Source organism: Periplaneta americana, chromosome 7 (assembly GCF_040183065.1).
Source record: "Periplaneta americana isolate PAMFEO1 chromosome 7, P.americana_PAMFEO1_priV1, whole genome shotgun sequence".
NCBI classification, from domain to species: Eukaryota; Metazoa; Arthropoda; class Insecta; order Blattodea; family Blattidae; genus Periplaneta; species Periplaneta americana.
In genome coordinates, this window is record NC_091123.1 from 186,045,462 (window position 1) to 186,062,340 (window position 16,879).

The following is a 16,879-nucleotide window of genomic DNA, read 5'->3' on the forward strand; positions in this document are numbered from 1 at the left end:
AACGAAAGATTAACTTTTATGCTTGTTTAATTGTTTTTCATAATAATTATACTTAATAATTTTTAGGATTGTTTCCATATACGAGATCTGCCCGAAAAGTGGCCAGCCATTTTGAATATCTCGAGATCTGATCGCGCGGCTTTGATGTAACCTGGCAGCCAATCAGAGGGGACCTTACTGCGCATGAGCCAACAGTGGAACTCCCGTTTTATGCAGTACAAATGATCATACCAGTTACAGTGGTGAAGTTATCAGATATACATCGAAATCGTCCACACCTGTAGAGTAACGGTCAGCGCGTTTGGCCGCGAAATCAGGTGGCCCGGGTTCGAATCCCGGTCGGGGCAAGTTACCTGGTTGAGGTTTTTTCCGGGGTTTTCCCTCAACCCAGTACGAGCAAATGCTGGGTAACTTTCGGTGCTTGACCCCGGACTCATTTCACCGGCATTATTACCTTCATTTCATTCAGACGCTAAATAACCTAGATGTTGATACAGCGTCGTAAAATAACCCAATAAAATAAATAAAATACATCAAAATCAAGTTTTGAAATTGTGCCAGCTCTTGTACTGGTAGTCGCTGCAATAAAAATAAGTAACACTTCTTGGTCCGTGTCATAGGTATAAACACATTCAGTGTTTCTGAGCTAGATATAGGTTTCATCGGCAGGTAATGTAACATAGGCCAATGTCTCTGGACAGTCCACGAAAACAACTCTTGGGTTACCTTCTTGTTTTTGCCGATTATAGAGTTGATACGTAAGTCCGAATCGTTGGATTTTCCCACACTTATAACACGGTACAGAAACGCAAATATATTGTATAACCACAGTCTACTATATACAGTCACGAAGCTTGAGTTTTGAGGGTGCTAGAAACAATAGACTATGACGGTACTATTTTGCATTGCCTGTAATAAGGCGATATTAGCGATCCTAGTGGTGAGCAACTATCTAATTATGCAAATCTAGTCTTTTAGGTAAAGCTTCCTGTAAAGCAGATTTTAATAATTTCAAGGGAAAAATTGTTCCGGGGCCGGGTATCGATCCCGGGACCTCTGGTTGAACGTACCAGCGCTCTGCCAACTGAGCTACCCGGGAACTCCACCCGACACCGTCTCAAAGGGAAAAGTTGAGACGGTGTCGGGTGGAGTTCCCGGGTAGCTCAGTTGGCAGAGCGCTGGTACGTTCAACCAGAGGTCCCGGGATCGATACCCGGCCCCGAAACAATTTTTCCCTTGAAATTATTCAACTGCCTAATGTTTGCATATTTACTACGTATTGAGCTTCGCGACTGTATATACTAGACTGTGGTATAACGATGAATACCATGAAAGCCATGATCATACCTAAAACTATGAGGAGCGTGTTTTAACTTAGAGGTCCAGTTCTGAAGAATAACTCGTGATAACGAATTCAAGAGATGAGTTTTTCCTTGCTCCCCAAGGAGGTCGCGACCCACGCTTTGGGAACCATTAAGATACTGTCTACAAACCTGACAATTGTAACACTAGAGGTCAAAGAGCCTGGCTGCTATCCGCTGTTTATAGATGTAATTCTAGGAATTAGAAGTAAGTTAGATTACATTTATCACGACCATAGCGCCGTATGTTAAGAATCTTGGCGTGTTGCATGAATATCAGATTACGTGTTTTTAATCTTGGATCTTAAAGCCGCTAATGCGATATATATTTGTCGTTGCTTGAATCACGCAGTTTGTAAGATCACAGTGATATGTCATTCACCTTTACCCTTTCCTCCATCAGATTCATTCTTTTATGCGAATATGCATAACTCACGAATATGAAACTGTCAGTTACCTTGAAGGGAGGCTGGGTGAAATTTCTATTTTATATATTTATTAAACTAAAGACTTGATTTCTTGAACACATACATACTTGTATTGATATCAGTAATGGTGTGTTTATAGATTCAGTGGTTTAAATTAAAAAAAAAATAATAAATTGCATAGTTTCAAAATGTTTCATTTCCCCCAAATTTTAAGTATCATGTCTGAAAATGTTTACAGTACCTTTGATCTCTTTAGAAAGTGCCTACATTCTCACATTTTCTAGTTTCACCTTGTAAAAGCATAGACAAATATGTCTTCATATTCGGATTTATAATTTTTTTGTTACCATAGCAACGTTCGTTGTATAAAACAACTGATAGCTTGTGTAACCATGGAGAATAATAAAATCTTTCAGATGGTGTACAGAAAAAAACAGGGTGTCGTTTAAAAATGTTTTCGATGACGTCACAATTCGCCCAACAATGATATCAAGAGTGGTTTGTTTTTTGTGAAAAAGTGTCTTTTAAAATATACTGTTTGACGTGTCCGAGCGGTTTTAGAAAAAAATTCCATTTAGCTGTAGCAGGAAATATGCGTGACTTTTGAAACGCACTGTATAAGTCCAAATAAACAAATATATCGATAATAAGAAAAAAAGGAGACATTAATGTTAAAGAATTTGCTTCATGTTATTCTTAAATAGCCTATATCAAAATTAAAATTACTTGGATCTTAATGTATTATCAATAAGGAGTTGTATAACCTTGGCCCGTCACACTGGCTGTAATTTAGTCCAGCGGTTGTGTAAGATTTAGGTTCAGCTAACGGACTTGTCAGATTCTGTGGAATAAACACGCTGTTCTTCGTTATATTTTTTACTATTTTTATGATAATATTTCAATAATGTATTACAGTAGAACTCCGATTATCCGTCATCCTATTAACCGATTGGCGGATTATCCGACTGTCTATATCTCGCGCTTTTTTTTTCTTCAGAAATAAATAACTTACATAAAGTAGGTACTGTTTTGTATATCATATTAGTAGCACAGTCTAGTATACACAGTCACGAAGCTCAATACGTAGGGAATATGAATCCATAGATAGTTGCTAACCACTAGGATCGCTACTATCGCTACTACCGCCTCATTACAGACAATATGAAATAGTACCGACACAGTCTATTGTTCCTAGTACTCTCACAACTCGAGCTTCGTGACTGTATACACTAGACTATGTTAGTAGGTTCTACATATTACGTTTGTGCGAGATCGTGCGTATTTGCTTGGTTTCCACACACAAAACCAATCCGCGGAAAGTCTAAAATTCCACATTCAGTATTCCCAACCTAACACACATAACAATTTCCCTCTTCTTACCGCTTAAGTGACATATTGATTTTACTGCTTTAGGCTTTTAACATATTATTTTAGAGACGTTCATTATGGTAATAATTATAAATTGGAAACTTACCACTGCAATTTCACCTAAATTGCACTGTTAATTATTGTTTTTAAATATTTGCAAAAATTAAGTAAACTCTACAACTCCACTAAAGTTACTGCATTCGTGATGCAAGTAACATTAAGGAAGCTCTGAAAAAATCAACAAGATTCCAGACTCATCATAGAGTGAGGGGGGGGGGAAGACAGACGTATATCACGGCCTGCTGGAGTATAGTAAACACAGAAAACATTTTAAAGCAACAATGTTGAAGATAGATATTTTTGTTTTGCAAATTTGCCGTCATTGAACAGAAACCAAGATGGAGTTTTCATTGCAACTAATTAGAAATTCCTCTTTCAGGTAGGCTATGTAATAAACGATCTTCGCACAAAATAATGTACGATACACGAGCGGTATGTTTTCTTTCAATTCTCGGAAATTAAAAAAGCTCAACTACGTTTCGCTTTTTCAAACTTTTCCTCGAACATGAAAACTTCAACATACCGCTCTTGTAACGCATATTATTATTTTGCTATAGTGTTTCATTACAAGTCTTTATCGTTACACAGCATTGCCTACTGTTTGAATTGCCGTTTTATAATATAACTCGTATATAAAATGTCTTCCAAGGATGTTAACAGAAAACGTGTTGTGCTAAGTATCGAAGAAAAATGGAGATAATTGAATGGTTTGAGAAAGAGAAACTGTGGCTCATCTCGCATCAGAATACGAGATTGTAGTTACAAGTGCGCGATTTAATAAAAAAAAAAAACAAGGATAAAGAGTAAAAAAGTATGTAAATCTACAACATGAGACCTCCTTTATTCCTGTCTTTCCTGAGACAGTCATTACAAAGGGCTTCCTTGTTCTTTAAAACCCCGTCGTTTATAACCAGACTTAAATTACTGAACTCCTGATCCACTACCTAGCGAGTTAAATACAAGACCATGGAGGCAATTACAAAATCTTCCATGGTACGGATTATCCGATTTTTTCGATCAACCGTTCAGTCCATCCCCTTCATTACCACGGATAATAGAGGTTCTGCTGTACTATATATACTGTATTTGTTCAATTTAAAAAATAGCATTAATATCGGAATAATCATATTTGTTATCAATTATTTCTTTAAGAAAATTTGAATTAACCTCTTTAGAAGCAATATGAATGGAGAAAGTGTAAAATTTTGTTGTTACTTCCCCACGATTAGAGCGTGTATTAGATGAGAGTTTGAATCAGATTAATTTTTGGGATGTAAGAACAAATTTATAAATTGTTGTACGAAGTCTGTTACATAACTAAGAAATACTGGGCCGTATTCACAGACATTTTTAGCGCGGGTTTCCGGTGGATGATCAGCGTTTTTCGTATTCATAAACCCGTGTTAGCGATAGGATATGATTTGAATTCTGTACTAGTAACCAGTGGATAGCCGGGGTTAGCTTAGTACGCTCGTAGCGCGTGCTGCGAAATGTCTATGAATAGCACCCTCTATGATTATCACCATCGTCCTCGCAGGTATTAGGTCTAGTGGCCTGTTACGGTCTCCGTCCATCTTTTCAGGGGGCGTCCCAAAGATCGCCTTCCATATGGTATATAGGCTAATTTGTCTTGGGAGTCTGGAACGGTCCATTTTATTGACATGGTTAAGCCATTTTTGTCTATAGTGGTTGAGATGTTCATAAATAGGTGTAATTTGCAATTCTTTTGTAATTAGTTCATTCTTTTTGTGGTCAAGCAAGCTGTAGCCGGCAGTCCTCCTTAGAAATCTCATTTCCGCAGTTGTTAGGCGTTGAACATCTGAGTTTCGGACTACTATGTTTATCCCACCTTAAATACTAGTGAAGTTTATATACAGTAGTAGTAGTAGTATAGGGACATCATTTTATTTTTACTTCAATTTTTATTGTACCTGAGTTTTTGAATGTACTTCACTCCCACCCCTTCTACTAATGAAGTTCAATTATCCTGCACACAGATCCAAGACCGCATATACAGTCATAGTAAACAGTACGTTCCAAAAATATGTTCGCGTTTTCCAGTGACGAAAGAGCTTTCAATATTGAATCATTTTCGCACAGGTACTGTCGTCCATTTGCCTACGTCGTATCCCGGTTTCCCCCACCTGCTTTTATTCGTCAGCTAGTGGCTGGGCTGTCTTAGCTCTTTTCTGAGAACATTGATTTCTTTTAGGAATTGGACGTCTACGTAATATTATACAACTGTTTAAAACAACTTAAATAAAAGGGCCTCGTTAAGTAATTAACTGTCACGTGATTTCCTCCCTTTCTATGACCCTACGACATAACCACTTGGACGGACAGTAGGTAGTGTGTCTGAGTAATTTTATCTTTTCGGATCGGGCAGAAGTGAAGATCGAATTTACAGTACGTAAGGTATTCTTTTATAGAGTAGGTACAGAATTATTTCAACATGAGTTACTAGTTACGAAGGACGAAACTGGTAATTGGAATTAGGTACAATAGTCTATAGTGCGATAATATGCACATTAGAACTGAAACCTGTATCGAAATGGACGGCCACCATTTTCAAAAATGTGTTTAAATATCCATATTATGATTATTTTTCAATTTAACTTCATTCTCTTTATTGTACGCTAATGTGCTGTAGACAGTATAATATACACTGCATAATGAATACGTTCGCATGGATAACTCAGTTCGTGAGTAAAAACACTCATTGTTAATACTGTACTGTATTTTGATTAAACAAAAACCTAATGAAAATGATCAAACTCAAAAGCGCGAGATTTCCTAGTTTACGTAAGTGGATGAACTACTTTTCTTCCCTCCCATACCTAGTAAAGTGATTTGTTTGTATATTATGCCAGTATCATCGAACTCCAGTCGTGGAAGGTAGACAACGGTGTTGATCCAAAGGTATAGCCAGGTTAATATTAAAAATGTTGGTAAAAATAAAATAATGTCCCTGTATTAGTAATTGTAGTAGTAGTAGTAGTAGTAGTAGTAGTAGTAGTAGTAGGCCTAGTGATGGTGGTGGTAGTGGTTCATTTAATGAATACCTTCAGGTTCCCTCGCGTATCTCTCTCTCTGTCTCCCTTCCCACCCAGGCAGGCAGCTCGATATCTCAGAATCACTTTGATGTACGAGCGGTCCTTCATCTCGCTGACGGGCGTTACAGCCCTGGCGTGGTTTGGGTTTCATTTCCGGGCGAAATGCATAAATGACCGGTGATCTACGAGAACAGTGAAGATACAAACATTTACTCAAACACCGGAAGTCTGGAAGGGAGGGTACTGGCCTGCGAATGGGAATCTGACCACTGGCTACACACTAGCTGCTAGCTGCATTGATTGACCCGTCGGTCATAGCCCTGACCTATAGAAGATGGGACTAGATCGCTAGGACCTCATATCAGCGGTGTTGTAGTTCTGAAGAGGGTGGGGTGTGATAGCGCTGCAGGATTTGAAAGAGGAAACTATGCTGTTTTTGTGAATGTACGCCACCGGGAGAGAGAGAGAGAGAGAGAGAGAGAGAGAGAGAGAGTCTATCGATCGATCCACGGGACACAGTTTTACGGTCCATTTCGAAATCACTAAAACTCCTCCCTATCCTCACAATATGAACCTTGACATTAAACTCGTGTGATTTTCTGTCAATCGTCGTCACCCTGCCCCTACTTCATTAACTCTTACTGCATCCTCATTAGAGTAATGCAGTGACGTAACAAACACTTCGCACTGACACATCTTGTCAGTTTCCCAACAGGGGTATCAAGCTGACACACACAACATCGTTCTCGTTGTAGATGTTGCATCTCCCATCGTTATAATAGTAATATGCGTTACAAGAGCGGTATGTTGAAGTTTTCATGTTCGAGGAAAAGTTTGAAAAAGCGAAACGTAGTTGAGCATTTTTAATTTCCGAGAATTGAAAGAAAACATACTGCTCGTGTATCGTACATTATTTTGTGCGAAGATAGTTTATTACATACCTGAAAGAGGAATTTCTAATTAGTTGCAATGAAATCTCCATCTTGGTTTCTGTTCAATGACGGCAAATTTGCAAAACAAAAATATCTATCTTCAACATTGTTGCTATAAAATATTTTCTGTGTTTACTATACTCCAGCAGGCCATGTCTTTTTTTTCCCCCAGTCTGTGATGAGTCTGGAATCTTGTTGATTTTTTCACGGCTTCCTTAATGTTACATGCATCACGAATGCAGTAACTTTAGTGGAGTTGTAGAGTTTACTTAATTTTTGCAAATATTTAAAAACAATAATTAGCAGTGCAATTTAGGTGAAATTGCAGTGGTAAGTTTCCAATTTATAATTATTACTATATTGAACGTCTCTAAAAATAATATGTTAAAAGCCTAAAGCAGTAAAATCACTTAAGCGGTAAGAAGGGGGAAATTGTTATGTGTGTTAGGTTGGGAATACTGAATGTGGAATTTTAGACTTTCCGCGGATTGGTTTTGTGTGGAAACCAAGCAAATGCGCACGATCTCGCACAAAAATGAATGTATCTGAGCGCTATCTGCATTCAGTCGATTGCTGGACGAACTGTACAGTAGACAAAACGCGTTTAAATAAGTTTTTGAAACCGTCTTCAATTGAATTTGTGAAGATTATATAGGCCTACACTTGATTCAATCTTTATAATACCATTCATTGCTTTGCAGCCATCACAGATGCGTACAAAGGAGCGAATGTTTCTGTTTATAGATAAACAGTTTGTAGTGGAAGTAACGCTACAATCGGAGAAGTTATGAAAAGTTGGTGAAGAGGTAGGCCTATGTTCCGCCATGAGCCTTGTAGGAAAATGTCTTTTCAGTGCTTGGAATATTGCATCCTCTCGCCCGTACTTCGTTTCAAAGAAGATAGTCTGGTTGCTTGCTTAAGAAAAGTAGCTGGAGGAAAATTTGTGTACAGAACAACACAGCCAAATACTTGCAGATGAGGATAATGAGGAAGTTACAATCGTGTAAACTTAAAGCTCATTTACAATGAAAATTAAGCATAACGTAGGCGTTAACTTAAAAATGTAAACGTTACGGTAAAATCAAGAACATTCACGATGGGAACATAAACCTAACAGCAAAGATACTTGGTAACCATGGAAACATAACAACGACGCCATTTCCTCATATTCTGTCGTATACTTCAGCGCTCCGCGATTGTGTTCTGTTTGCAAATCACGTAAGCATAAGCGTGAAAGTTTGGAGTTTGCAAACTTTAAGGTCCATTCACAATGAAAATTAAACATAACGTAAGCGTTAACTTAAGAATATAAACGTTACGGTAAAATCAAGATCATTCACGATGGGAACATAAACATAACAGCAAACATACTTGGGTTATCATGGAAACATAACAACGACGCCATTTCCTCATATTCTGTCGTATACTTCAGCGCTCCACGATTGTGTTCTGTTTGCAAATCACGTAAGCATAAGCGTGAAAGTTTGGAGTTTGCAAACTTTAAGGTCCATTCACAATGAAAATTAAACATAACGTAAGCGTTAACTTAAGAATATAAACGTTACGGTAAAATCAAGATCATTCACGATGGGAACATAAACATAACAGCAAACATACTTGGGTAACCATGGAAACATAACAACGACGCCATTTCCTCATATTCTGTCGTATACTTCAGCGCTCCACGATTGTGTTCTGTTTGCAAATCACGTAAGCATAAGCGTGAAAGTTTGGAGTTTGCAAACTTTAAGGTCCATTCACAATGAAAATTAAACATAACGTAAGCGTTAACTTAAGAATATAAACGTTACGGTAAAATCAAGATCATTCACGATGGGAACATAAACATAACAGCAAACATACTTGGGTAACCATGGAAACATAACAACGACGCCATTTCCTCATATTCTGTCGTATACTTCAGCGCTCCACGATTGTGTTCTGTTTGCAAATCACGTAAGCATAAGCGTGAAAGTTTGGAGTTTGCAAACTTTCATGTTAACGTCTAACGGTAATGTTTATGTCAATGCTTATGTGAATCATTGTGAATGATCCCATTTGGTAGCCTGGGCGCAAACTTCTGTGTTTATGTTACGGTTATGTTTAATTTTCATTGTGAATGGGTCTTTAAAGTATATGTTTAATATAAGAACCATCCGTTTAAATGCATGTCTCCGTTCGATGCTCCCAGTTGCGTTAAACTCGTGTTAGTGTTGTAGGAGTGGGGGGGGGGTGGTTTGTGACATGGCTTGTGTGATCCTTTCTTTGAGGTGGTCAATGCTGTTAATTTTCTCAGAGTACTACCTTTGTGTCCCTACAACTAAAAATATAGGAGTGTTAGATCTGGCGACCGTGGTGGCCATTCAACAGGCTCTTGATGAACTATCCACCTTTCTGAGGAAAGGTATTATGTAATCGCGAAAGAACTTGGTGATCGTAATGGGATGAGACACCATCTTGTGGAAGCATGTTAGGAAAATCCCCTTGTTCATTTAGGATGCTTGGAAAAACGCTTTCTTCGAGCATTTCCTTATATCCTTCATCAGTGAAAATGGACCCAATGACTTTTTTTTCCAAACTTTAGCTTTCCTGTCACCTGCATTTTACTGTTACTCTGAAATTGCTAATTATGCTTATTGATTTCACTATTAATGTAAAAATTGGTTTATTCGTTCAATAGAATGAGAGGAAATGGATAAATTTATCTGTTCGTAATATGTATGATAAGAACTTTCTTGTGTTAAATTTTAACGTACCTTGTTAACATGTTTCGACCTATTTTGGGTCATCTTCATAACTGGTCGTTGTTGGTCTTGGCGCCTCTTGTTTCCCGTGAGGGTACATTCGTAGTGTAGAGTCAAAGAGTGTGTGTGTTTTGAACTTGAATAATTAACAAAATTACAAAACACCTCCACATATGCAGAACACATCACAAATGCCACCCACACCTACAGAGACATCAGCACAGACATGGAAATACTGCACATCCAACCAAAAAGCCAGAAACTCAACACACTAGAACAATATAAAATATACAGACACACGAAAACACACCCCAACGATATTCTCAACACACAACTCAACTTCAAAACACACACACTCTTTGACTCTACACTACGAACGCACCCTCACAGGAAACAAGAGGCGCCAAGACCAACAACGACCAGTTCTGAAGATGGCCCAAAATAGGTCGAAACATGTTAACAAGGTAGGCCTACGTTAAAATTTAACACAGGAAAGTCTTATCACACATATTACGAAGTGATACAGTGTTAAAAGTTGTGTAATCAAGATGTATAATTTATCTGTGTTACTTGATTTCTGTCTCACCCTGTAGAAAATTTCATATCTGGATAGTGCGTCATATTTGTAGTGTTTATGGGTATATTATTATAGATTTTGCTGAAATATGCCATTGAAAGTGGTGAAGTGAGGTCGTGATGGAATTGGAAAGAAGAAATTGTATCTAATTCAATCCTCTTCAGTATTGTATAATATAATGCGAGTGTCTCAGTACATGTCTGGTGCAGTTTTCAAATGACAACTCTCGACGCTGACCTCCCTACTGTAAGTTTCTTCGCTTGTTAATGTATTGTGTTGATTTTTAAAACGTTAATTTTAGAATTGATGATGTTTTGAAGTAAGGTGGGTGCTCCTGTTATGGCCACCCCGCTATTGTGAGTTAGTTAACCAAAAATCGGCTAAGTTGCAGCAGCATCCAGTGAAAGGGCATGCTGGTATGTCACTTGATCGTTTTCCATCCAGTCAGGTTGAGCAATATGGCGTCAGTTGCTTGTTTTGCGGTTTTCATGTGACCTCTTCTTATTTTTCTCTCGTAAGTCTCCTTTGTTTTATGCATGTTTTTCAAAGACTTGTTTCATGAAAGCCATAGTACTCCATTCAGTTTTTAATGTTCTGTTGATGGGTGTTGTCGTTGATGGCGTATCTTTTACGAGTTGTTCATAATCAAACGATTTTCGTGAAAGCTTACCTGCTCCTGATATGGCCACATCAAATGCACCATGGCCATATCAAGTTCATTTCACTTTTATTTTTTGACCTGACAAATTTACATGCCTTATAGCTGGAATTACGCAAAAATTTTGTATTTTAAGATAAAACCTGTTTTGACTACACTTTTGAATTATAAAAAAAGATTATTAAGTGTCATTTTTATTCATTTTACACCAAAATTATTTAATTTTAGCACAACTGCGCTATCAAACTGAAAACAATCACGATTTGTAGAACATGGAACAAGGGTGACCATATCATGTGCACATGTTCCTGATATGGCCACTAGGTAGACTTTTGGAATTTGGGACTTTTTGGACAATTCAAGCGATTTTTATGGGGAAAGGAAATTGTTTTAAGAAAGTCATTAGACTGAGAACAGTAAGAAGAAAGTGGTTTACACTTTTTTTTTCAAAATGGCGGCTAGAAAAATTCTCAATCCTTAGCATGGCCATATCAGGGACACTTACCTTACGTACTGACCTGATTGAATATTAAATTTGGATGTTACAAATTTGAAGCAAATATTTTGACAAAACCATTATTTTATCAAAAGTTTATTTCATCCATATTTATTCAGAATATTTGTGATATTATTTTCTGTCTTAAGGTTTAATTAATTCTAATTATTTTAAACATTTTTGCTGTTTATCCGGAATTCAGAATTTTCACTTGCCAAGTCCTCAGTCTAACTTCTTGTTATTGCCTACAAAGCAGATCTGGTTACATGACTTCGTTTGCTTGTCCACAGGTTCTACCAGGTCCGCACAGCTCTGCGCGTCTCGCCCAAGCTGCCCGTCAAGGTGGAGGTGAATTTACCTCGCAATCAACGTAAGTGTTGTTTGTACTTCGTATTATATTCGGTCAGTAACCTGATATATCCTCCAATGATGCGAAATTCGCACTTAGCCATAAATAGCAACTAAAATTATGTTCTTTATAGCAATCTTGACCAGCAGATTAAAAAAATTCTGAAAATGAATATAATTTACTTCCTTATTCACAAAGCTTTGAATAATAATAATAATAATAATACTTACTTACTGGCTTTTAAGGAACCCGGAGGTTCATTGCCGCCCTCACATAAGCCCGCCATTGGTTCCTATCCTGAGCAAGATTAATCCAGTCTCCATCATCATATCCCACCTCCCTCAAATCCATTTTAATATTATCCTCCCATCTACGTCTCGGCCTCCCCAAAGGTCTTTTTCCCTCCGACCTCCCAACTAACACACTATATGCATTTCTGGATTCGCCTATACGTGCTTACATGCCCTGCACATCTCAAACGTCTGGATTTAATGTTACTAATTATGTCAGGTGAAGAATACAATGCGTGCAGTTCTGTGTTGTGTAACTTTCTCCATTGTTCTGTAACTTCATCCCTCTTAGCCCCAGATATTTTTCTAAGCACCTTATTCTCAAACAACCTTAACCTATGTTCCTCTCTCAAAGTGAGAGTGCAAGTTTCACAACCATAAAGAACAACCGGTAATATAACTGTTTTATAAATTCTAACTTTCAGATTTTTTGACAGCAGACTGGATGATAAAAGCTTCTCAACCAAATAATAACAGGCATTTCCCATATTTATTCTGTGTTTAATTTCCTCCCGAGTATCATTTATATTTGTTACTGTTGCTCCAAGATATTTGAACTTCTCCACCTCTTCAAAAGATAAATCTCCAATTTTTATATTTCCATTTCGCACAATATTCTGGTCACGAGACATAATCATATAGGTACTTTGTGTTTTCGGGATTTACTTCCAAACCTATCTCTTTACTTGATTCAAGTAAAATTCCTTTTTTTTCCCTAATCGTTTGTGGATTTTCTCCTAACATATTCATGTCATCCGCATACACAAGCAGCTGATGTAACCCGTTCAATTCCAAACTCTCTGTGTTATCCTGGACTTTACTAATGACATACTCTAGAGCGAAGTTAAAAAGTAAAGGTGATAGTGCATCTCCTTGCTTTAGCACGCAGTGAATTGGAAACGCATCTGACAGAAACTGACCTATACGAACTCTGCTGTACGAATAATAATAATAATAATAATAATAATAATAATAATAGCCATGCCAGCAGCATATCTCAGGCGGCAGAGCATGTTCCTGCAGATCCAGGCATGCACTGGGTCATGGGTTTGATTTCCTCTTGGGCTGATTGGTTGGGTTTTTCTGGGATTTTTCCCAACCGTAAGGTGAATGTCAGTTAATCGCATGGCGAATACTCGGCCTCATCTTTCCATATACCATTTCGCTATCACTAATTTCGACTCAAAATAATCAAGTAGTTGATACAGCAGTTTTAAAATTATTAACATACAAAAAATGATATTCATTTTAATATTGCTGGTTTACTTAAAGATAATACGAAAATAATGGTAGAACAGTGACATGTGGTAGCAGAATATTCTAAACAAGAAATTTAATTTTCTTTTCATTTATTATGTTCCATAGGTCTTACATTAGCATCATAGCTTTGAAATGTGGAACAAGCAAAAAATTATACACAAAATATTGTATGATATGACATATAAAGCAAATTAACCCAATTTAGAAGCGTAAACAATTCGTGAGTTAAATAGAAGGTATGCATATGGAGAAATATTATTTCTGTTCAGAACTTTTTCTCTTGGCCCTTGTATTAATATTATGAATTTATTCCTTCCCCGCACAGAATTTGGCTTCATTGCTTACGTAGAACATTATTAACAAAAATATATATGCAGGTATTCGCAAGAAAGGGTCAGTATTTACAGACGTGGACAGATTATTAGCAAAATTGAAGATTTTTATTATATAGTTTCACAAAATATGATTCTTCAATTCAGACTGCAGTTGACATTTTTGCGTATTTCCAAATTATTAGCAAAATTGAAGATTTGTATTGTATATTTTTAGAAAATTTGGGTCTTCAATTTGGACTACATTTGATATTTTTGCATATTTACAAACTGAAGATTTTTACTATATATTTTTACCAAATTCGACTCTTCAATTTGGACTACAGTTCACATTTTGGATATTTCCAAATAATTAGCAAAACTGAAGATTTTTATTTTATATTCTGACAAAATTTGACTCTTCAATTTAGACTGCAGTTGACATTTTTGCATATTTACAAATTTTTAGCAAAATTAAAGATTTTTATTATATATTCTTACAAAAATTGGCCCTTCAATTTAAACTACAGTTGACAATTTTGCATTTTTCTGTCAACTATAATGATAGAAATATGAAAAATTGTCAACTGTATTGTAAATTGAAAAGTCAAATTTTGTAAACAGAATTATCATAAAAATCGTCAATTTTGTTAATAATTTGTCCACGTCTGTATCTATCTATCTATCTATCTATCTATCTATCTATCTATCTATCTATCTATCTATCTATCTATCTATCTATCTATCTATCTATCTATCTGTCTGTCTGTCTGTCTGTCTGTCTGTCTGTCTGTCTGTCTGTCTGTCTGTCTGTCTACCTAACCTGGTAGAGATAAGGCCATCAGGCCTTCTCTTCCCGTCTACCAGGGGACTACAACTACAATATTATGAATACAATTACAATTATAATTACAATTAATATTAAGTTTACAAATACAATAAAAATCGAAGTACTAAAAGATTAACTGATTAATAAAAGCTAGACAGTTTATTGTAAAAGTTAAGAAGAGAGAAACATTTTTTTTATTAATTAAGTAAAAATTAAACCTATTCTACGCAGTAAGAACATGCTTAATAAGTTTGCTTTTGAACGCTACTATCAGATACTTTGGAAATAAAGATTTACAAGAAGCTTTAAATCAGAAACTCTTACAGCCAGGTATTCTATTTAATGTAGTTTAAAGTCATTGACATTGTTGCATGTTATAATAACCCTAATGTCATTGCGAATATAAATGTTTAATACAAAAATTATTTACATTTAATATGTTGATGTACAGGGCTCGCACAAAAGACCTTTCCGGTTTCGAACACACGTTCTATGAATCTGAGATGCATGAAAATAGTACCAATGGAAAGAGAAACTCAAAAAGTTTAGTTCTTTACCTTAAAGGTGTTCAATGTGTTCCCCCTTGATAACACAGCCTATAGTCAAGTCCCACGTAAGTACGCGGATTTTCCGGACCCCCCCCCCCCCCCTCAGATTCTGAAGTTGCGTCTGTTCACCTTACCAGAAAGTGGCTTCGTCAAAAAACACCACGGAACGAATAAATTCATCATCGTTTTCAATTAAAGTCTGCATACTTATACAGAAATTTCTTCGTAGCTCTTTGTTCTCTGGTTTTAAGGCTTGCAGCAACTGTAGTCGATACAGATGAAATCGCAACCGCTTGCGAAGAATCTTGCCTTAAAATCAGTGTACTATTTATGGATTGTACGCCCACTGGGTGGATCTGCACCAGACTTTGTTTGGTAATGCCGTTGCACATTAATAACCGACTGGTTCACATGAAAATCAAGCTTTTCTGTCCTCTATAGCAGCCATTTCGCTTCAACAATGAACAAATTTGTTTATATGCGCTATTATGAGGTAGTGTTAATGTGTTCGAAACCGGAAAGATCTTTTTAGGAACCTTGTATATAAAGAACAATAACGACCCTAAAATAAAGCCATGGGGATGTTATGTCTTAAGATAGTCAACTTCTTTTGTTATTAGTTGCAGAAATTATTTCTGCCTTTTGCTTTTGGCCTTTCAAATATGACGACAACCATTTTAAATATTTAGCTATAGTGCTGTGTTGAACACTAATGCCATTGAAATTAGGTATAGCTAATACGTAACATTTCATTATTAAGGTATATGTACACCTACAAAACGCAAAAAAATGATGAAAAATTAGAATTTTCAAAATATAACTTTTTAATAGAGAATTTTCTCCCCTTTAATTTGATATAAAACATTTTCGATTTATGCCTTATGGTTTTTCAGATAAGTCCCATTTTCCAAAATGCTGCGTCATCAGCCACGGTCACTTAGGCTACTTTTCGAGTGCATTACTTTTGGAGTGATCTTCGTAGCAGTCAATCCCCTCGTCCAGCATAAACTTCTTTCTAGTCCCGAAATAGATGCATAGATATCTGGGCATGATCATTAGATTGAAAAAACTTTTTTACATAATGAAGTAATTTATAATCTTTTATTGTTAGTCATAAAACTGTAAATTTGTGTGTCAGTGATGTTGTACGTCATTTTAATAAGAGTCCAAAAGTAGAAATTACAATTCTGAGGAGGATGGACATAAACCCTGGGACAAACACCATCGCAGGATTTGTTGCATCAATGGAAATAGGGACAAAAATGCCAAAAAATAACATTCAACATCTGAAGTTAAAACAAGGCGGAGGTATTTGAGAGGCAGAAACTGGACCGACATGAAGCTGCTTAAGGGGTGACATATGATGATGGAGTCTTCTAGGCTCTGAAAGTTTGTGGCTCATTTCCTGTAAATAGTAATTTTAGAATATTTAATTCTTTCAAACATGATATCTCAGTCAAATATAGTGATACCAAGAAGATATTGGTGTCATTTTGAAGCTTGAAATATCCCCCAGTGCCTGACAATGAGTGAAATAACATTAATATAATTAATAATTATCTATGGATTTTTACATGATTTATGCAACATAAAATATTATTATAAGTTACATACA

The 16,879-nt window shown here is 36.4% G+C and overlaps 1 protein-coding gene across 5 annotated transcripts in view; it reads left to right on the plus strand.

Moving 5' to 3' along the window:
* Positions 1 to 16,879, plus strand: part of LOC138703836 (protein FAM135A) — a 320,424-nt gene that overhangs the window by 183,227 nt on the left and 120,318 nt on the right. For all 5 annotated transcript variants that reach the window (XM_069832052.1, XM_069832053.1, XM_069832056.1 and 2 more), the window contains exon 3: positions 11,968 to 12,047. In XM_069832052.1, coding sequence (XP_069688153.1) covers positions 11,968 to 12,047 — 80 coding nt within the window. The remainder of the gene's footprint in view (positions 1 to 11,967; positions 12,048 to 16,879) is intronic.